Here is an 18,489-nt window from a genome sequence, read left to right on the forward strand (position 1 = left end):
AACAGAAAATCCTACTAAAAGTAGAGGATACTGTCCAGTCCATCACAGAAAAAGCCCTCCCCATCATTGTGCACATCTACATGAAGCATTGTCGCAGAAAAGCAACATCTATTATCAGTGACCCCCATCAACCAGGCCATGCTATCTTCTTGCTGCTGCTATCAAGAAGGTGGTACAGGAGCCTCAGAACTCTCACCACCAAGTTCAGGAACAGTTACTACCCCTCAACATTCAGGCTCTTGAACCAAAGGGGATAACTTCACTTGCCCCCTCATTGAAATGTTCCTACAACCAATGGACGAACTTACAATGATACTTCATCTCATGTTCTAGATATTTATTGCTTATTTATTATGTTTCTTTCTTTCTTTTTGTATTTGGACAGCTTGTTGTATTTTGCATACTAGTTGAACACCCAAGTTGATGTGGTCTTTCATTGACTCTATTATGGTTATTATTCTATTATGAACTTATTGAGTATGCCCGCAAGAAAATGAATCTCCGTGTTGTATACAGTGACATATATGTACTTTGATGATAAATTTTCTTTTAGCTTTAAACTTGAATTTTGAGTGCTCAGATAAGGGATCCTTAAACCTTTGCAGCAAGTTTTGAAGCTTGAGCATTGAGCTCCTCTCCCACTCCACTGTCCGGCACCACAAACACCACTGCATCTCCGTTCAGCCAATCTTCTCCTCCAACCAATTAAACAAAATACATGTATGCAATTCAATTCTCATTTTAAAATTTATTTATCTTAAGTATTTTCAGTTATATTACCAATTCTTTTTGCAGAAATGAGCATTGGAGAATAATAAAATCTAATAGGTGACAGCAGCTGGTAGAATTACTTCAGTGTTCCAGGGTATCAAAAGGTACCAGGGTGTCAATAGTATTAGTGGCCACACCCTTTCCATTAATCATAGCATTTACATATTTGATTAACTGCTCATTATCAAGATAGGCAAATTAACTAAATTCCATAAATAAATTGACCCAGATCACACATTTAATTAAAGATTCTTATGACTGGATTGTGATGCACTTAACTGAATCTAGCTAAGAATATTAAATCAGAAAGAGGTCAGCATTTTGCATTACTTGAAAATAATTATCTTTGACTTTGCCAGTGCTGTGGGGCTAATGAAATCCCTTTCGCAGTGCCTTGTTTTTCACCATAGCAAACTTGCTCACAAACACACTTCCATAGTGCTGATCAACAAGATATTGGTAAATTTTGGTCCTGACAGCTGGAGGATCAACTACAACCACCTGGGCAGCCTGCTGCATAGCTGCACTGCTGGGAATGATGAAATGCGACGTCCTTGTGACATAGTCCACCAGTCGCTCATACTGCTGTTCAGAAAGCCTCTCTCGGATACCATCCCCCTGTACAAGAGAAAACAAAATTAATTGGCCAATAAAACATGATCAGTGGGTAGAATAACACAGCACAGAAATTTCTCCTTCAGCCCATAGGATCTGCACTGACCATCAAGCACCCATTTATACTAAACTAGAAGCTTGGAGGTTTAAGAGCAGGTAATTCCCTTTGATCATTTGGTTCTTGAACCAACTTGCACAACCTTAATCCTTACCTCAGTACAGCAACACCATGACCACTTCTGCCCCATCATGGACTTTGTTCTAATTGTGTTCATTTTCATTTAGTTTTTTACAATTATGTTGTCAAATTAAGCTTTTCTATGAATATTGTGAGAGGAAACTGCAGCACCAGGAGAGTACCAATGTGGTCACAAGGAGAATGTGTGAAGATCACAGAGTTAGCACCGGAGGTCAGTATTGAACTATATACTTTACCAGCTGTGTTACTGTGGCACCTCTATTCAGTCACCTATCAATACAGTACATTGGTCTATTGAAAATGCAAACTAAATCAATACTGCCCATTCCACACCTTTAACCAGAGTCGGGAGCCAAAATGTCCTGCATTAAATTACTAACTCAGCATGGTCAGTGGTCTCAGTTACCTGCCAGAGCCCTGGCCCTACGATTCTGCAGACCCTACAGACTGGAATAAGTGAATTCAGGGGTGAATAAACACAATAGAACATCCTTTCGCTTGATGAGGATTTGACTTCATTTTTGTAACACTGACTTGATGTTTTACCATTATTTATACTCAGCAATGTACAGGATGCCTGCCTGAGAAACAACAATATTCCAAAGGTGAGCACTCTAAATCCTGAGCTGAAAGTGTAGAGGGTGGCAGGGTTTATGACGTGAATACAGTCCAACAGTCAGAAAACAGTGATACCCATCTGAACTGTCCATTCAGGGCAAACTGCTCAGCGAGTGGCCTTTGGACCACTGGTGGCAGATCTTGAGGCCAGGCCAGTATGGTGTTCAAACAGCTTCTGACAGCTCTTCAACTGTCTGCGCATCTCCAATCATCAGAGGCATGTGCAGCAGAAACTTATTTAATACATTTAGTTAAAATTAAAAAGCATACTTAAAGTAATAACATATTCAATTATAAATGCATAAAGCTACTGTAATTTAATTAGCAACATAAAAGACTGAATAGACAGAGATTGTTTTCCCCGGAGTGTAGGAGGCTGAGGGGTACCCTTATCTAGATTTATAAAATCATGAGGGTCATAGATGAGGTCAATGGTCACAGACTTTTTCCCCAGGGTAAGGAATCCTAAAAACAAAGGGTGCAGGTTTAAGGAAAAAGGGGAAAAATGTAAAGGAGACTTGAGAGGTAACAAATTTTTCCTCACAGACAGTGATATGTCCGTGAAACAAGTTTCAAAAGGAGGGGGTACAGGCAGCTATAATTACAAAGGTTAAAACTTAATCAGATAGCAGCAGAGATAGGAAAGATTTTGAGAGGAATATGGGCCAAATCCAAGCAAATGTTAAGTAGCTATAGAAGACATGAACAAAATGGGTCAAAGGATGTGTTCAACTCTGTAAAATTCTCTGACTCTCGAGGAAACTAAAGAAACAAAACCCTTGAATTTCCCTGTGCTGACCTGTTGGAAGGGTATTACAGGTGGCCAAAGAGAAGAATGATTAGACCTAAAATGATCCTATCCCTCATTGGTTACAAAATTATAAATACTGAAGTACTAATACTAGAAATAGAATTTCAATGTTCCCTCCTCCTGGAGCTCTTCAATTAACCTGTTCACTACAACATTCTACTCTTTAATCCTTGTATGTACAGCTAATTTCTCTTTCAAAGCATGGAAGCAACCAGTGCTTCTGGTTACAGATTCACCAATGCCCTTGACCGGAAAAGGTAGTGGATTTGGCCCAGTACACAATGGGTAAAGCCCTCCCAATCACTAAGCACGCCTCTATGAAATGCTGTTGTAGGAAAGCAGCATCCATCATCAGAATCCCCACCACCCAAGCCATTCTCTCCTTTTGCTGCTGCTATCAGGTAAAAGCACAAGTGTTGCAGGACTTGCATCACCAGGTTCCAGAACTGTTACTACCCCTCAAACATCAGGACCTTGGAATAAAAGGGGATTACTAGACTCACGCCCCATCGTTGAAATGTATCCACAACCAATGATCTCACTTTAGGGACTCTTTATCTCATTATCTCACATTCTTCTTACTTATTTATATTTGCATTTGCATATTTTGTTGTCTTCTGCACCCTGGTTGAACTTTCATTGATCCTGTTATACTCTATAGATTCGCCCACAACAAAATGAATCTCAAGAGTTATATATGGTGAAATACAGTGCCTATAAAAAGTATTCAACCCCTCCCCCTTTAGAATTTTTCTTGTTTTATTGTTTTACAACATTGAATCACAGCAAATTTAATTTGGCCTTTTTTGACAAAGATCAACAGAAAAAGACTCTTCCATGTCAAAGCAAAAATAGATCTCAATAAAGTGATCTAAATTAATTACAGATATAAAACACAAAACGATTGCATAAGTATTCATCTCTTCAAGTCAGTATTTAGTAGATGTGTCATTGGCTGCAATTGGTCTTGAGTCTGTGTAGATAAGTCTCTAAGAGCTTTGCACATCTGAACACTGCAATTTTGCCCCATTCTTCCTTATAAAACTGCTCAAGCTCTGTCAGATTGCATGGGAATCCTGAGTGAACAGCCCTTTTCAAGCCCAGCCACAAAATCTCAGTTGGACTGAGGACCTCTTTAATGTGACACACCAAACCATCTCAGGTGCAACTAACTGATTTTAGAAATCACATAATTAGTTAAATGGCGATCCGTTTTGGAGACTTGTGTGCAGTCAAGGTGTTACAAGTGATTGAAGTAAAAATACACCTGTATCTTGAATATCCAACTGTTGGTGAGTCAGTATCCTGGCAAAACCTACACCATGAAGACCAAAGAACACTCCAAGTAACTCTGCAAAAAGGTTATTGAAAAGCACAAACCAGGAGATGGATACAAGAAAATTACCAAGTCACTGAATATCTGTTGGAGTACAGTTAAGTCAATCATCAAGAAATGGAAAGAATGTGGTACAGCTCTAAATTTGCCTAGATCAGGCCGTCCTCTAAAACTGAGTGACTGTGGAACAAGGAGGTTAGTGATGGAGGCCACCAATAGAATTATGACAACTCTGGAGGAGCTAAAAGCTTTACTGGCTGAGATGGGAGAGTCTGCATACAACAACCGTTACCCGGGTGCTTCACCAGTTACTGCTTTATGGAAGAATGGCAAAAGAAAAGCCACTGTTGAAAAAAAAAACAGATAAAATCTCAGCATGGGTTTGCCAGAAGGCATGTGGGAGGTTCTTAAGTCAGGAGGAAGAAGGTTGTATGGTCTGATGAAACCAATGTTGAGCATTTTAGCCATCAGACTAAAAGCTATGTTTGGTGCAAGCCAAGCATGCACATCACCAAATACATACCATTCCGACCATGAAGCATGGTGGTGGCTGCATCATACTGTGGGGATGCTTCACTGCAGCAGGCCCTGGAAGGCTTGTGAAGATGGAGAGTAAAATGAATGCAGCAAAGTACAGGGAAATGCTGGAAGAAAACCTGATGCAGTCTGCAGGAGAACCTCGACTTGGGAGGTTTGTTTTCCAGCAAGACAATGACCCCAAGCACAAAGCCAAAACTACACAGGAATGGCTTAAAAACAACAAAGTTAAGGTCCTAGAGTGGCCAAGTCAGATTCCAGACCTCAATCCAACTGAGAATTTGTGGCTGGACTTGAAAAGGCCTGTTCACTCACAATCCTCATGAAATATGCTAGAGCTTGAGCAGTTTTGTAAAGAATAGGGAAAAATTGCAGTGTCAGATGTGCAAAGTTGATAAAAGATTTATCCACACAGACTCAATACTGTAACTTTGGCAATGATACATCTACTACATACTGACTTGAAGGGGTGAATACTTATGCAATCAATTATTGTGTTTTATATTTGTAATTAACTTGGATCACTTTGACACACAAGAGTCTTTTTCATTTATCAATATCAAAAAAGCCAAATTAAATCCACTGTGATTCAATGTTGTAAAACAATAAAATACAAAAACTTCTGAGAGGATGAATACTTTTTATAGGCACTGTATATATATCATTTGATAATAAAATTTACTCTGAACTTTGAACCTACCCAATTTCAGGGTTAAGGATTTTCTGATTTCTCTACTGGAAATGGTAGTGATTATCCTTGAACCCTTGACTCCTCAGTAAGGATTAGTCTCCCCAAGTTGATACTGTCTTTTCTCCACTGCACAGTAACTTAAGTTGACTTCATTAGCAATGTTCAATCATATGGTATAAATAATGGAACCAGCAAATTAAAAGCAATGTTAGCAGCACAATTGTTCAATGTTGGGTAAGATGCATGAATGATCATAATTTTAACCTAGTTTAATTTCAATAAGGGACTCTATAGATTTACTGTATTATTTACAAAAGGGAATGTTGGCACAGAGGTTAAATTATTGGACTAGCAAATCATAGACCTGGACTAATGATCCAGGGGGTGTAAGCTGAAATCCCATCATGGCTATTGGGACATTTACAGAGAAAAATCTTTTCAGTTGGACTTGTATGTGATAACCTGAATTATATCAATAGGATTGATTCTTAGCTGCATTGTTAAGTGGTTGAACAAACTCTCCATGTAAACTCACATTATGGATGATTGTCACCACCTCAATAAAAGGTTCTGATGAAGCGTCTTTGACCTGAAATGCTAATTCTACTTCTCTCTCCACAGACGCTGCCTAATCTGCTGAGAATTTCCAGCAACTCGTTTTTTTAATATATTTTGTATTTTCCAGCATCTATTTAAAAAAAAAATTACCATCTCATCCAAGTCATTTGGTGGAGAAAATTCTTGTCAACTCAAGATGCCTATTCTTCAGACACCTAGGAATATTTTCCTGATGTCTGACACCAGGATTATGGGTTTTACCTAAGAGGGCAACTCATATTAGTATAAACAGCTGAGACAAAAGATTTGCAATTTAACATCATACAAGATGGTAATATTTCTCCAAGAATAAATAATTACCACTGATCAAACCCAAGGCTGCCCTCTTCCCAGGGAAGTTCCAATTCAAATGCACTTTACCTCACTGTCATAAGATACCCTTTGTTGTTTGAGCATAATGCAGAGTAAGTTCTCTGTCTTTGGATGTAGGCTGCATTCGATCTCGGTGACTGGAAACGCCTGCTGCTGTGTATCCTCGCTAACACTGACCACAAACAACACCTCAGAGGTGAGCAGAAGGCATCCTTGGTATTCCTGTCCAGAGTTGCTCACTATTACAACTTCCAGGGCCATAAAGACTTCAGGTCTGCCCAAAGACTGGAGCATTTTCCTGTCAGAACACAAAATGTTGAACAGATACCATTAATATTTTTTATTTAAAATTCCTGAACCAAAACATTTTGTGTAAGAAACAAATCTTTCCAAGATAAATGACCTGTTAGCTTGATACAAAGCCAGACTAATGTAATGAATAATGCTATCATAAAAATGACTGACTGCCAGAATACTCTTACCAGACATATTTGACGTGGCTGTTTGGGGCCTGGTCAGTCTGCTGCTCAGTGGGGTGAAACCTCTGCTTGGGAAGTTGACAAAGTCCAGCTCCATGTAAAATACCTAGAGCAATAAAGACAAGATTCTTACTTGTACTTAACTCGGCAGCAAAGCAGTGCTGAAATGATGTAATGTGTTTGGAACAGATTGATAGGGATAGTCACCTCTTTAACCACAATTACGTAAAAGGCAGAACTATATAATAGTGTCAAAAATTAAAATGTATAAAGCCAATCTCATAAATGCTAAGGGAAAGCATTGTCGGACTGCCAGGATGGGTGAGGTGGCGGGAGAGTTTCCCAACTAACAGAGCAAATATGGTCATTTAAAACTAATGGTTGATTTCTATATACTATGACAACTACATTAGCTCAACATTCAAGTATGATAATTTTGCTTGTATAGTAGTTCTTGGTTGTATGGTTACGAGAAAAAATCTCATTTCCCAAATATATCCATTTCTTATTATGGTCACAGGGTTATCTTTAAACCAAATCATCAGAATAGCACGATTTAAACAAATTTAAAAAAAACATGTTTGGCATTCAAAACACATATGAGGTTGAACATATGAAACTTTCTACCCCTCTTCCCCCCCAATCCAATTGTTGCAGAAGCTCAGGGCTTAGTTTACACTATTAAACTGTAATTTCTTCATAAAGCTCACCCACCCTCTACACTTTGAGTTCTCCTGTGGAATATTATTATGTCTCTGACAGGCATCTTATGTTTAGTGAGCATATACGCTGAGAGTCATGTTATTCACCCTTGCATAAACTGATTGGTCTTTGGTACCTTGCCCATCTGTAACTTAATCCTAATTTAACCCTCACTTCAGAGTCTGAAGGATCTGAAAGATATAACAGAAACTAGAGGAACAAATCTATACTCGATTACCTCCTTTCAGGGCCACAAACAGTCCTTCCAGGTGAGGCAATACTAAATATGCAAGTCTGTTGGGGTCATGTACTGCATCTAGTGCCCTTCGATGTGAACTGCTGGGGACCGCTCTGTTGAGCAACTCTGATCCATCCACCTGAAGTGAAATTTCTCAGTGGTCAACCAATTTAGTTCCCATCTCCAATCCCATTCTGACATGCCAGTCCATGGCTTCCTCTTCTGCCATGATGAGACCACTTTCAGGGTGGAAGAGCAACACCTCATATTCTTTCATGAATATCAAATTTTCCTTCCGGTAACGTTTTGTCTTTTTCCTTTCCCTCCCACTTCGCTCTGTAACATACCCCATAACTGGGTAACTTACCAGCAAAGATAGAGAGGTCCATTGAAGTCTGATGGTACTATTTTTAACAGTATTTATTGATAAAGATACACAAAAATAATATCAATGCAAACATACAGATAATATACATCATCAATACTAAATCTAAAAGTGCAGGTATAATAATAATCAATAAGAAATAAGCTCTATCGTTGTCTAGGGGATAATGTATTGTCCGATTGAAATATAAAAGTCACTCAAGTTCATTCAGGCTGCAGCCTTTGGTTGGAGTCAAGAGAGAGAGATTTTGGAACTTGCCAGAGTTTCCTTTTTTATGATGTCGATCCTTCAAAATGTCGTTGGTGTCCTTTTCCGTTTAGCTAAGCTGTTCTTCTGTGGTCAGTCCTGCCAATCCCAGGCAACGGGAAAGGATGCATGCGGGCCCCACCGGCTGTCGCTATTAAACGCTGTAATGGGATTTCTAGCGTTTCTCCTGGTGCGTCTAAAGGGGTTGTTCCCCAGACCCTCTTTTATCCTTACTCACGGGGTCTCAGATGTCAATCAGGTTGAAATGATGCCATCCCCCAACCAAGCCCACTTTGGTCATTCCCTGAGGGCTTCAAATAAATAGTACAGTACTCAATACACAATTCCGTCTCCCAGAGACAATGGCCGTTATCCGTGGCTTTGTCTTTCGGAGGCCCAGGACACATTCCAAACCTTGAGGATCCTGCGTGTCTCTCTCTCATTTCCCGGGTCCCAGACCTGAATTAATAGCGATCTTGCGATTCTCAAAAAGGAGGGGGCTACTTTGTACCCTTCGGCCCCTCAGAGTTGTGGCACATTCGTAACAGCTCATATTCTATTCACTACTCTGTACTCTTACCTGTTCTCATCTGCCTATCACTTCTCCTTGGTGTCCCTTCTTCTTCTTCCTTCTCCTATCAGATTCCTTCTTCTCCAGCCCTTGACTTTTCCCTCTCATCTGGCTTCAACTATCTCCATCTAGCTTTTCCTCTTTCCTGTTCTCCCACCTTTTTATTCTGGTGTCTACCCCTTCCTTTCCAGTCCTGATGAAGGGTCTCGGCCTGAAACATCAACTGTTTCATGTAAATTCATTTCCATAGATGTTGCCTGACCTGCTGAGTTCTTCCAGATTTTGTGTGTGTTGCTTCGGTCTCTTTCAATGTAGTACTGAGGGTGTGCAGTAATATTGCAGGTGCCACTTTCAGAAGACACACTAAACCATGGTGTAATCTGCTCTCTCAGTAGATGTAAAACATACCAAGACTTACTTACAAAGAACAAGGGAGATCTCAAAGCAGCCTGGTCAACGTCACAGAAACAAACATCTGGTCATCATCTCACTAATCTATGGGACTGTAGTGCAAATTAATCACCCTGTTGTCTAATCTGCAACAGTGACCAACATTTCAAAAATACGTAATTGGCTGCTAAGAGCACTGGAATACCCTGAGCTTGTGAAAGCTGCTCACTCTGTTTATTAATTTGTGTGTTTAACAGTATTGAGTTCATTTTTGAGAATATCAAATTTCTATTCTCATTCAAGTCTACACATACTTGACACAAGGCTCAAGCTGTTGGGAGTGGACATCTGAGCTGATTTTCTCCTTCCAAACACAGTGGCGATGAACTTCATTGCTGTATGGCAGTCAAATTAGTGAGAGGCTGGAAAACCTCTCCAGTTTTCCAGTTCTGTGCAAAGCAGTCCTTCACTGGATGAAAGACTGAAGCTTTTGGGGCTGGGGAAGGAAGCGCAAGGTCTAATTTTCTATATTCACGAATAGCTGCTGCAAGTACAATGCTATAGCTAGCTAGAGTGAACATGAATGGCTAATACCCCTGTCAATCAAGCTTGACCATCTTGTGCATAACAGAGATTAATTTTATCCATATACTGTGTCTGCAACTATCCTCCATACACTACTTTTTATGGAAAAATTACCAAGAAATATTGATGTTGTTTCTGTTTCCTTCATTTGGGAAAGCAGTCAGCATTATCAAAAACCCCCTTCTCACCCTGGTCATTCTCTCTTCTATCAATTTCCATTGACAGTACATACCAAAGCTTGAAAACATGCACCACCATGCTTAAGACAGCTGATATCCCACTGTTACCAGACGCTTGAAAAGATCTCTTGCACGATGTCATCGACCTCTCCCAGTGCTATATAGATCACAAGGGGCAGAGACAGGGTGAAGACACATACCTTTTTTTTCCAAGGGAAGAGGTGCTAACAACAGGGGAGCATAGGTTTAAGATCAGAGGCAAAAGGTTTAAAAGTGATATCAGGGGCAGTTTCTTCACGCAAAGGGTGTTATGTAGTTGGAATGAGCTGTCATAAGTAATGTCTGAGCTGGGAAAATTAGTAGCACTTAAAAGCCATCTAGACAGGTGGGGTTTAGAGGGCTATGGGCCAAATTAAGGCAGATGGGACTAGCTGTTGAGCAACACATTTGGCTAGGTGAGTTGGGCCAGGTGGCCTGTTTCCATGCTCCATGACCCCATGACTTTTTGGCACTGAGGTTCCAATGATTCAGCCAGCTCTGAACAGCAAGCCACTTCTTTCAAAATCTTCACTTTAAACTCCAAAAAGTGACCCTCTGCTCTGTGCTCCTTCTACTACGAAAGGTTACCAGTACGATGTGAAGATGAAAATAAATGGATACAGGTTTTCACACACTGTGATAAGAAAATGGCTGAAAAATTCAGAGCCAATGGATAAATTTGGCTATATTCCCAAGTGCAGTGAGACATTTAAGTTGCATCCATCCCTGAGAACAGAGAAAATGAAACTAAGTTGTTCTCAAAGTCTCCTTGAAAAATGCAGGAATCTAACTGATAGTTATTTTTTGGTATTGGTTACAATGAAAAGCTTTCATTTTTCATGTCACCCAAACAAGTCATGCCATCTATAATTACACTGAGAAATAAAAAGAAAACAGAATAGAGTTACATAGAAAGTGCAGTGCAGGTAGACAAATAATGTACAAGGGCCACTAAGCTCAAAGTAAATTTATTATCAGAGTACGTATATGTCACCATATACAACCCTGAGATTAACTCTCCTGTGGTCAGTCTCAATAAATCTTATAGAATAATAACCATAACAGAAACAATGAAAGACTGCCCAACTTGTGCATACAACCAGAGCGCAGAAGACAACAAGAAGACAAAAAAAAAACTCTTATTTAAGTTTCAGAAAGAAATGAGATTTATTGGGAGATCCTGAGTGCAAGAGTTTATCTCTTAACATTTGAGCAGTCTGTTCAAAAATCTAATAAAAGCAGGATAGAAGCTTCTCTTCAATCTGGTGGCAAGTGCTCTCAAGCCTTTCTTCCTTTTAAAAGATCTTTGCCCATGGCTGCACAAATTGGAGCAGAAGCATGCAAGATGCCACTGAGAACCTCAAGTATCTTTATTAGAAACCCAGCATAAGTTCTGAAAGGCGTACACCACTTTCCTTACTATCCATTCCACCTGTAGCTGAGTCTACAAGCTGCACACTAACCAGCTTAGAACCCACAGAAGCAAAGGAGAAGAACTTCTATATAGAACATGAGTCAGATCTGAAAATTTCTCTACTGAGGTTAGTCAGCTGAAAATTCAAGTGAAATTAAGTTCTTGTCAAGAGAGATTTCAGGCGATAAATTAAATGTGGAGTTGACATAAAGAATGGCCATTGAATAGTGGAATAAGCATGAAGGTCTGAATGATTGAAACATGACTGCATTTATCTAGGAACTGAAAAACTGGTATTATGCACAGAAAATATTCATCTTAACCAATCTGAGGAGTGCCAGGCATCACATGGTGTATTACTGAGCCAAACACAGCAGGGAAATTCCATGTTTGTTCTATGGTTTGTTTGACAACCAACATAACTTTTGTTAACCTTACAAGTACATGCAGAAAATAATACTCAAATAACTTCAGTTGGAAATGCAAAACTACATTGCAACTAGTGGAATCAAACTGAAACTGAAAACCTCAGGCAGTACCCTCTCAAAGTAAAGGTCAACTTGCTCAGTGGAACCCTGAACAAAGTAAGAAACGTTGCTCCAGTTGCATCAAAACAGGATGATACTATCCAAAGCAGGTCGCTTTTCCCAGTAGGTCCACCCCAGAGTCTGCAGTTCATTCAAGTGAGGTCACCAATTTTTACTTCATTAATTAAGTAATTACTTTACTTCATTTTTTAAAAAATTAGTATTTTAACTAATTTCTAAATCTTAAATGTATTTTAAAGTTTTTATAACAATAGCTGACTTCCTCTTACTAGATGCAACTGTGCAACCATTTGTTATTTCAATCAAATTTCCCTGATTTTTTTCCTGGATTCATAGCATCTATTTATTGCTGTGTCACTCATCCATTCTTTAATTATCATTTGGAACTGTACAGCCCATATCCTAAAGCTCATCAAGTCCTGTTCAGTAATCAGCTCTGTACTCTCTGATCTGGAATGGCTCCCAGTTACTTAAAATCCTAATTATTAAATCCTTCTACATTCTTGGTCTATTTTATATTTTAATCACTTTAATGCATTTTAATAATGCAGCATCATAGCTGTAGAGAAACAGCTTGACAGCTCTTGAATATTTCAGATCTCTCCCAGATCTGGTTTCTTGTGCCTCCCCTTTTGTAATTCATCTACTTAATGGAAAAGATGCCAGTCCAGGTCCTAACTGGATGCATAACAGCTTGGTAGGACAGCTACTCTGCATATAACTGCAAGAAGCTGCAGAGAGTTGTGGATACTGCTCAGACCATCAAAGGAACCAGCCTCTTCTCCATGGACATTCTTCTTCTCCCTCCACCTCCCCTTCTATCAAGAGGAAGATACAAAAGCCTGAAAGCATGTATCACCAGGTTCAAAGACAGCTTCTGTTTTGCTGTTATAAAGCTACTAAATAGTTCCCTAGTATGATAAGTATGGATTCTTGATCACATAATCTACTGTTATAATCTTAAAATATTGAAAAAATCCCTTCCTCGCCCCTCCTAATCCCCACTCTGGTTCCTTACCTCTTCTCACCTTCCTATCACATCCCCCTGGTGCTCTTCCTCCTAAGGTCCACTCTCTTCTTCTATCAGCACTTTACCTTTCCCACCTACCTGGCATCACCTATCACCTATGAGCTATCCTTCTTCCCGTCCTCCTACCTGTTTATTCCAGCATCTTTCCCCTTCTTTTCCAGTCCTGAAGACAGATCTCGGCCTAAAATGTCAGCTGTTCGTTCATTTCCATGGATGCTGAGTTCTTCAGCATTTTGTGTATGTTATTATGATTGTTATTATTTACCTGCACTGCATATCTTCTGTAGCTGCTACACTTTATTCTGCATTGCTATTGTTCTACCTTGTTCTATTTGAATGCACTGTGTAATGAATTGGTCTATATGAACAGTATCCAAGAAATTTTTCACTGTATGCCAGCATACTGTATGTAACAATAATAAACCAATATCAATACCTTTAAAGGCCAAGGTCCTGCTATAATCTTGAATCCCTCCTCTAAATATCTTTGACTCCCTGCCTCCTTTAAGATATTACTTTAAATTTACTGTGCCCAGACTGCCCCAAAACCTCTTGAAAGGATTTGGATCAAATTTTGTTTACTAATATTCATGGAAAGGTGTTCTGTGAGTATCAGTTGTTGTGTTTGTTGTCAGTGAACATGGAACGGTTTGTGTTTGAATCATTGTATTTCTGGGGAGGGAGGCAAATACTGTACAAGATGTGTTACTACAAAGGAGCAGTGTGACGGTAATAACAATTGGGAATACTTACCATAGCCGGTCTGGGAGACAAGCTCTGCAGCCCCACCTATTGGTTTGGTGAGAACTCCCACAATCCCCTTGCCCACTCCCGAGATTACATCCTTGGCTTTGCGGCCAGCTGAAACCTCCGACGTCTTCTGGAAATTCTGCATTGGCTGATCCACAATACCAGCAATGGCACCTGGAATGTCAAAGAGAAAAGGTAACAATGCAAGCTGGCCTTCTCTGCAGATATGCCATATTGCTTTCACTCATACTCCAAGAAAGTAGAGCAAAAAATACAGGAGAATTAGACCATTCAGCCCATCAAGTCTGCTCAGCATTTAATCATGAATGATTTTTGTATAACCTCAGTTTCCCACCTTCTCCCTATGATACTTAATCCTTTTATCATTCAAAAATCTATCAATCTCTTCCTTAAGTACACCCAGTAACTTGGCTTCCACAATCCTCTATAGCAACAAATTCCCCAGATTCACCACCCACTAGCTGAAGACATTCTTTGTTATCTCTGTTTTAAAGCGACATCACTTTATTCAAAGGCTCGTTTGAATTCTCCCTCTACCACAATGTAATTTTACTCCTTTCGTTCAGAGATTGGGTATTCTTGGCCAGTAGCATGGCAGGGAAAAAAATTGTCTTTGGTTACTAGTGGTAAGTGTTAATCATTCACTGACGATATTCATCTCTGCTGACTACTATGCATTGATTTCAATTGTTGTGGGTTACTCACACAAGTACTCAGTGCTGGTAACCAAAGCTGAATTTCCCCCAGTATATGTCCTACATTACTGCCACAGAAGACATTCCCTCTAGGGGTATATTATATAAGAAGGAAGCCCCTGAGCTCACTCAATCTGTCCAATTGGTCCCATTTCCTCCTATTTTACCTTTTTAGGTAAATATCGCTTTCCTTTTGAAAGCTACTGAAGCCATTCCCACCCATTCTTTCCTTTCCACAGTTTCCTCCTGAGCTAAATGATTCCTCTACTAGGAAGGAGAGTGATACTCTTGGAACTGTGACCCACTTTGCCCATGACAGCCAATCAGTCCCACTACACTATCCTTTCTCTACAACGTTGCTTACTTTACCATTGCAAGAAAGTACCCAGTTGTCTTCTGATAATTATTACAGGATCTGTTCTCAGCATCTTTTCAGGCTGCATATTTCAGAACATGACAGCCTGCTGAAATTTTTTAAAAATCTCACATCACGCCTGGTTGTTCACCCAAATGTTTGTTCTTGGGTTACCAAGCCAGCCACACATGGAAACTCTTTTGCTATATTTCCTCTCAACGCTCTTCATAATTTTGAACACTTCTACCCAAGTTTTCCTGAACCTACCTCGGAGAATATTCCTTACAACAGCTGCATTTCCCGCTGTCCTGGGAAAGCAGCCAGCATAATCAAAGAACCCATCCACCCTGGACATTGTCTCTTCTCACCCTGTCCATTGGACAGAAGATATAAAAACCTGAGAACTCATACTACCAGGCCTAAGGACAGCTTTTACTCCTCTGTTATAATACACTTGGATGGACCTCTGGTCCTTGCTCCTTACTATCAACCAGCACTGCACTTTTTCTGTAACAGTAACACTATTTTCTGCAGTCTGTTATTGCTTTGCTCTTTGTACTACTTCAATGTTTTGTAAAGATATGTATGGATTGTATGTTACTAATGTTTTATAATATGTATGGATGGTATGCAAAATAGTTCTTCATTGTACATGTGACAATAATAAATCAGTTACTAATTATCAAAAAAATTAGATACAAAAACATGCTTTTAATGTCTGCCCATTACCTGTCAACTTTCTCCATTATAAACTAATCTGTAATGTTGTCATTGGAAACTGTCTCTTAAATTTATCACATTGTAATTATAGCCACGCGACAGTAGTGTTGTGGCACTGTGGTTTCCACACATTGTAGAAAACGTTCACAGTTGCAAACAACTCATGTCCCTCAATTTCTCAAAATGCAATGCTTTCTCTTCGTACATATCCATGAAAATGCCAAGTAGTAAAGGCAGAATCTGGAGGGTGTGGAGGAGTAACTTGTTCCTTCCTGAGAGTGTAATGGACTGGGTGGGGGTTTTGTTGGAGCAGTGGGGTGCAGAAGCTCTTACAACAGTAATGAAGTATCTAGAAGAATAGTCAAATTGCCTAGGCATGGAATTGCCGAGGACAGAAGACTGTGTTGGAAGATGGGATTAGTATAAGTAAGTAGTTAATGGTCAGCATGGACATGAGGACAAAGGTCTGCATCTGTGTTAATAATGCCAGCAGAGGGGTCTCAGCCACGAAACTGGATTTGAGGCTCAGTGCAGCCACAAGTTTTATTCCTACCATTGTATTTACTATTACTGTGTTTATTGTTTACTCCATGAGCTTTAAAGAAGCAGCAAATTTCAATGCACAATGCTGTATATGGCAATAAACTCATATGATCTGACCAATTTTAGCAAATTGGGAAAAGGCTTCAGAAGCTTTGTGGCTTCCCTGTAGAGAAATGCTCTTTAGCCCAAACCTATTCCAGCATCACACAGTCGTAGTCATAGAGCTTACAGCTTGGAGATAGGCCCTTCCACCCAATTGGTCCATGCTGATCAAGATGCCCAATCCAAGGTAGTCTCATTTATCAGCATTTGGTCTATAATATTTTAAACCATGTACCAATCCAACTGTCTTTTAAAAATTGTTTTTGTACCTGTCTCAACTACTTCCACTGGTAGCTCTTTCCACATACATACCACCATTTGTGATAAAAAAAAATTGTCCCTCAAGTTCCTATTAAGTCTTCCTTCTCATCTTAAACCTATACCCTCTAGCTCTTGATTCACTAACTCTGGGGAATAATACTGAATGCATTCACCCTATCTATGCCCCCCTGACTGTATACCTCTTCATCAGATCACCTCTCAGTCTTCTATGATCCAGGGGAAAAAATATCCTTGTCTGTCTAACCTCTCCACTTAACTCAGTCCATCAAGAACTGGCAAACTCATTGCAAATCTTTTCTGCACTCTTTCCAGTTTAAGATCTTTTCTATAGCATGGCAACCAAAAGCTGAACACAATACTCCAAAAGACTTCTTCACTGCCCTGTACACTTACAGCAAAACCTGTACTTGTATGTCATCTTCTTAATATTAAACTAAAATCAACATTAGCCAATAATGGTCCTTTAAAATATATTAGTCTATTTTAAGCACCTTGTTTTTAAATAATTGGCTTCCTACTTCCACCAAATCTTATTCAATGTACATTCCATTCAATTTTCCATTCCAGGTTCTCAATGTTATCTTGGCATATTGAAGTCTGTTCCAATGTTAGGGATACTTGAATGCATCACTTTTTAATAATTGCTAGTCTAGACAGTCTAAAAGTAAGCAACTCCTGAACTTTCTCATTATCAAAATAATCTCTGCCAAATGAACTGCAACGGTTCAAGAAGGTGGCCCACCAGTGCCTTCTCAACACAAATACTGAAGTTCATATTAGAAATCAGGTCTACCATGTCCTAAAATAATAGCATTGAAATTCCTATATAGAGTAAAATTCAAATAAATGGCAACACAGGATTGCAAGACGTTCGTAAGAAATATTTTTGCACTTCTCTGTGGAACAACTCCTCCCAGATATCAAAGAAGTTGATGAAGGAGGCTTTTCACAAAAATGATTTTTTAACATTAGTCTTTATTTAAGAATCGGTTTGAAATTAAATGGTCACAACAGGACACTCTCAAGATAAATTTGCACTAAATTTGCCACACTGTACAGTGAGCTGACATGTAAATCTGCTTCATAAGCAAAGCAAGGGGGTTAAACTGCAATATTTTATTGAGATTAATATATTCGCTTTCCTGAAGGGAGCAGAATCATTTCAGGGCAGGTGGGGGATCTGGGTTCCTTCATTATGAACTGATTTTCTTCAAAGTTTACACAAAACTTAAAACTGTATAAACAAAGCTGAAGTGCTTCAACATAAATGGTAGGCACATCGTAGACACATTTACAGTCATCAATAACTGAGCCCACATTAAAGGGCCAGTGGTGAAACACAGTCTGCTTTATAATGCATGGGCTCCAGTGAAGGGGTTATTAGTTTTCTGATACAGTACAGATTCAAAACCTCAACAGGCACTGGGTTTGGGGGGTCTAATTTCAAAATTTACTCTGATGAGCTCTTGAGTTTTGCATTTACATTTTTGATTTATTAGCAGCCTCGTCGATATTGCCATACCTAGCAGACTGATTCCCAGCCGGGACAATCCCTGCTTCAGACCTTCCCCCAGGCTGTCTGGAAGCTGCCTGCGCCATTCCTCCTGCCGGGTATAGTGCTCTTCGTCCAGGGACAACCGATCCATGTTCCTGGCCAGACTTGTAGCTAGATTAGTGATCGATGTCAGAGTACCTGAATAAAAAATA

At 39.5% G+C, this 18,489-nt stretch overlaps 1 protein-coding gene across 2 annotated transcripts in view; it reads right to left on the reverse strand.

Annotated features, from left to right (window-relative positions):
- Positions 1 to 733: 733 nt before the first annotated feature.
- The window catches only part of LOC132398003 (intermembrane lipid transfer protein VPS13B-like), a 1,044,617-nt gene continuing 1,026,861 nt past the window's right edge, over positions 734 to 18,489 (reverse strand). For both annotated transcript variants that reach the window (XM_059976892.1, XM_059976883.1), the window contains exons 58-62: positions 18,305 to 18,475; positions 14,068 to 14,238; positions 6,991 to 7,093; positions 6,557 to 6,806; positions 734 to 1,389 (exon numbers count right to left, since the gene is read on the reverse strand). In XM_059976892.1, the coding sequence (XP_059832875.1) occupies positions 1,141 to 1,389; positions 6,557 to 6,806; positions 6,991 to 7,093; positions 14,068 to 14,238; positions 18,305 to 18,475 (944 nt within the window). In that variant the 3' untranslated portion in view covers positions 734 to 1,140. The remainder of the gene's footprint in view (positions 1,390 to 6,556; positions 6,807 to 6,990; positions 7,094 to 14,067; positions 14,239 to 18,304; positions 18,476 to 18,489) is intronic.

Source organism: Hypanus sabinus, chromosome 1 (assembly GCF_030144855.1).
Source record: "Hypanus sabinus isolate sHypSab1 chromosome 1, sHypSab1.hap1, whole genome shotgun sequence".
In the NCBI taxonomy this organism is placed as follows: domain Eukaryota; kingdom Metazoa; phylum Chordata; class Chondrichthyes; order Myliobatiformes; family Dasyatidae; genus Hypanus; species Hypanus sabinus.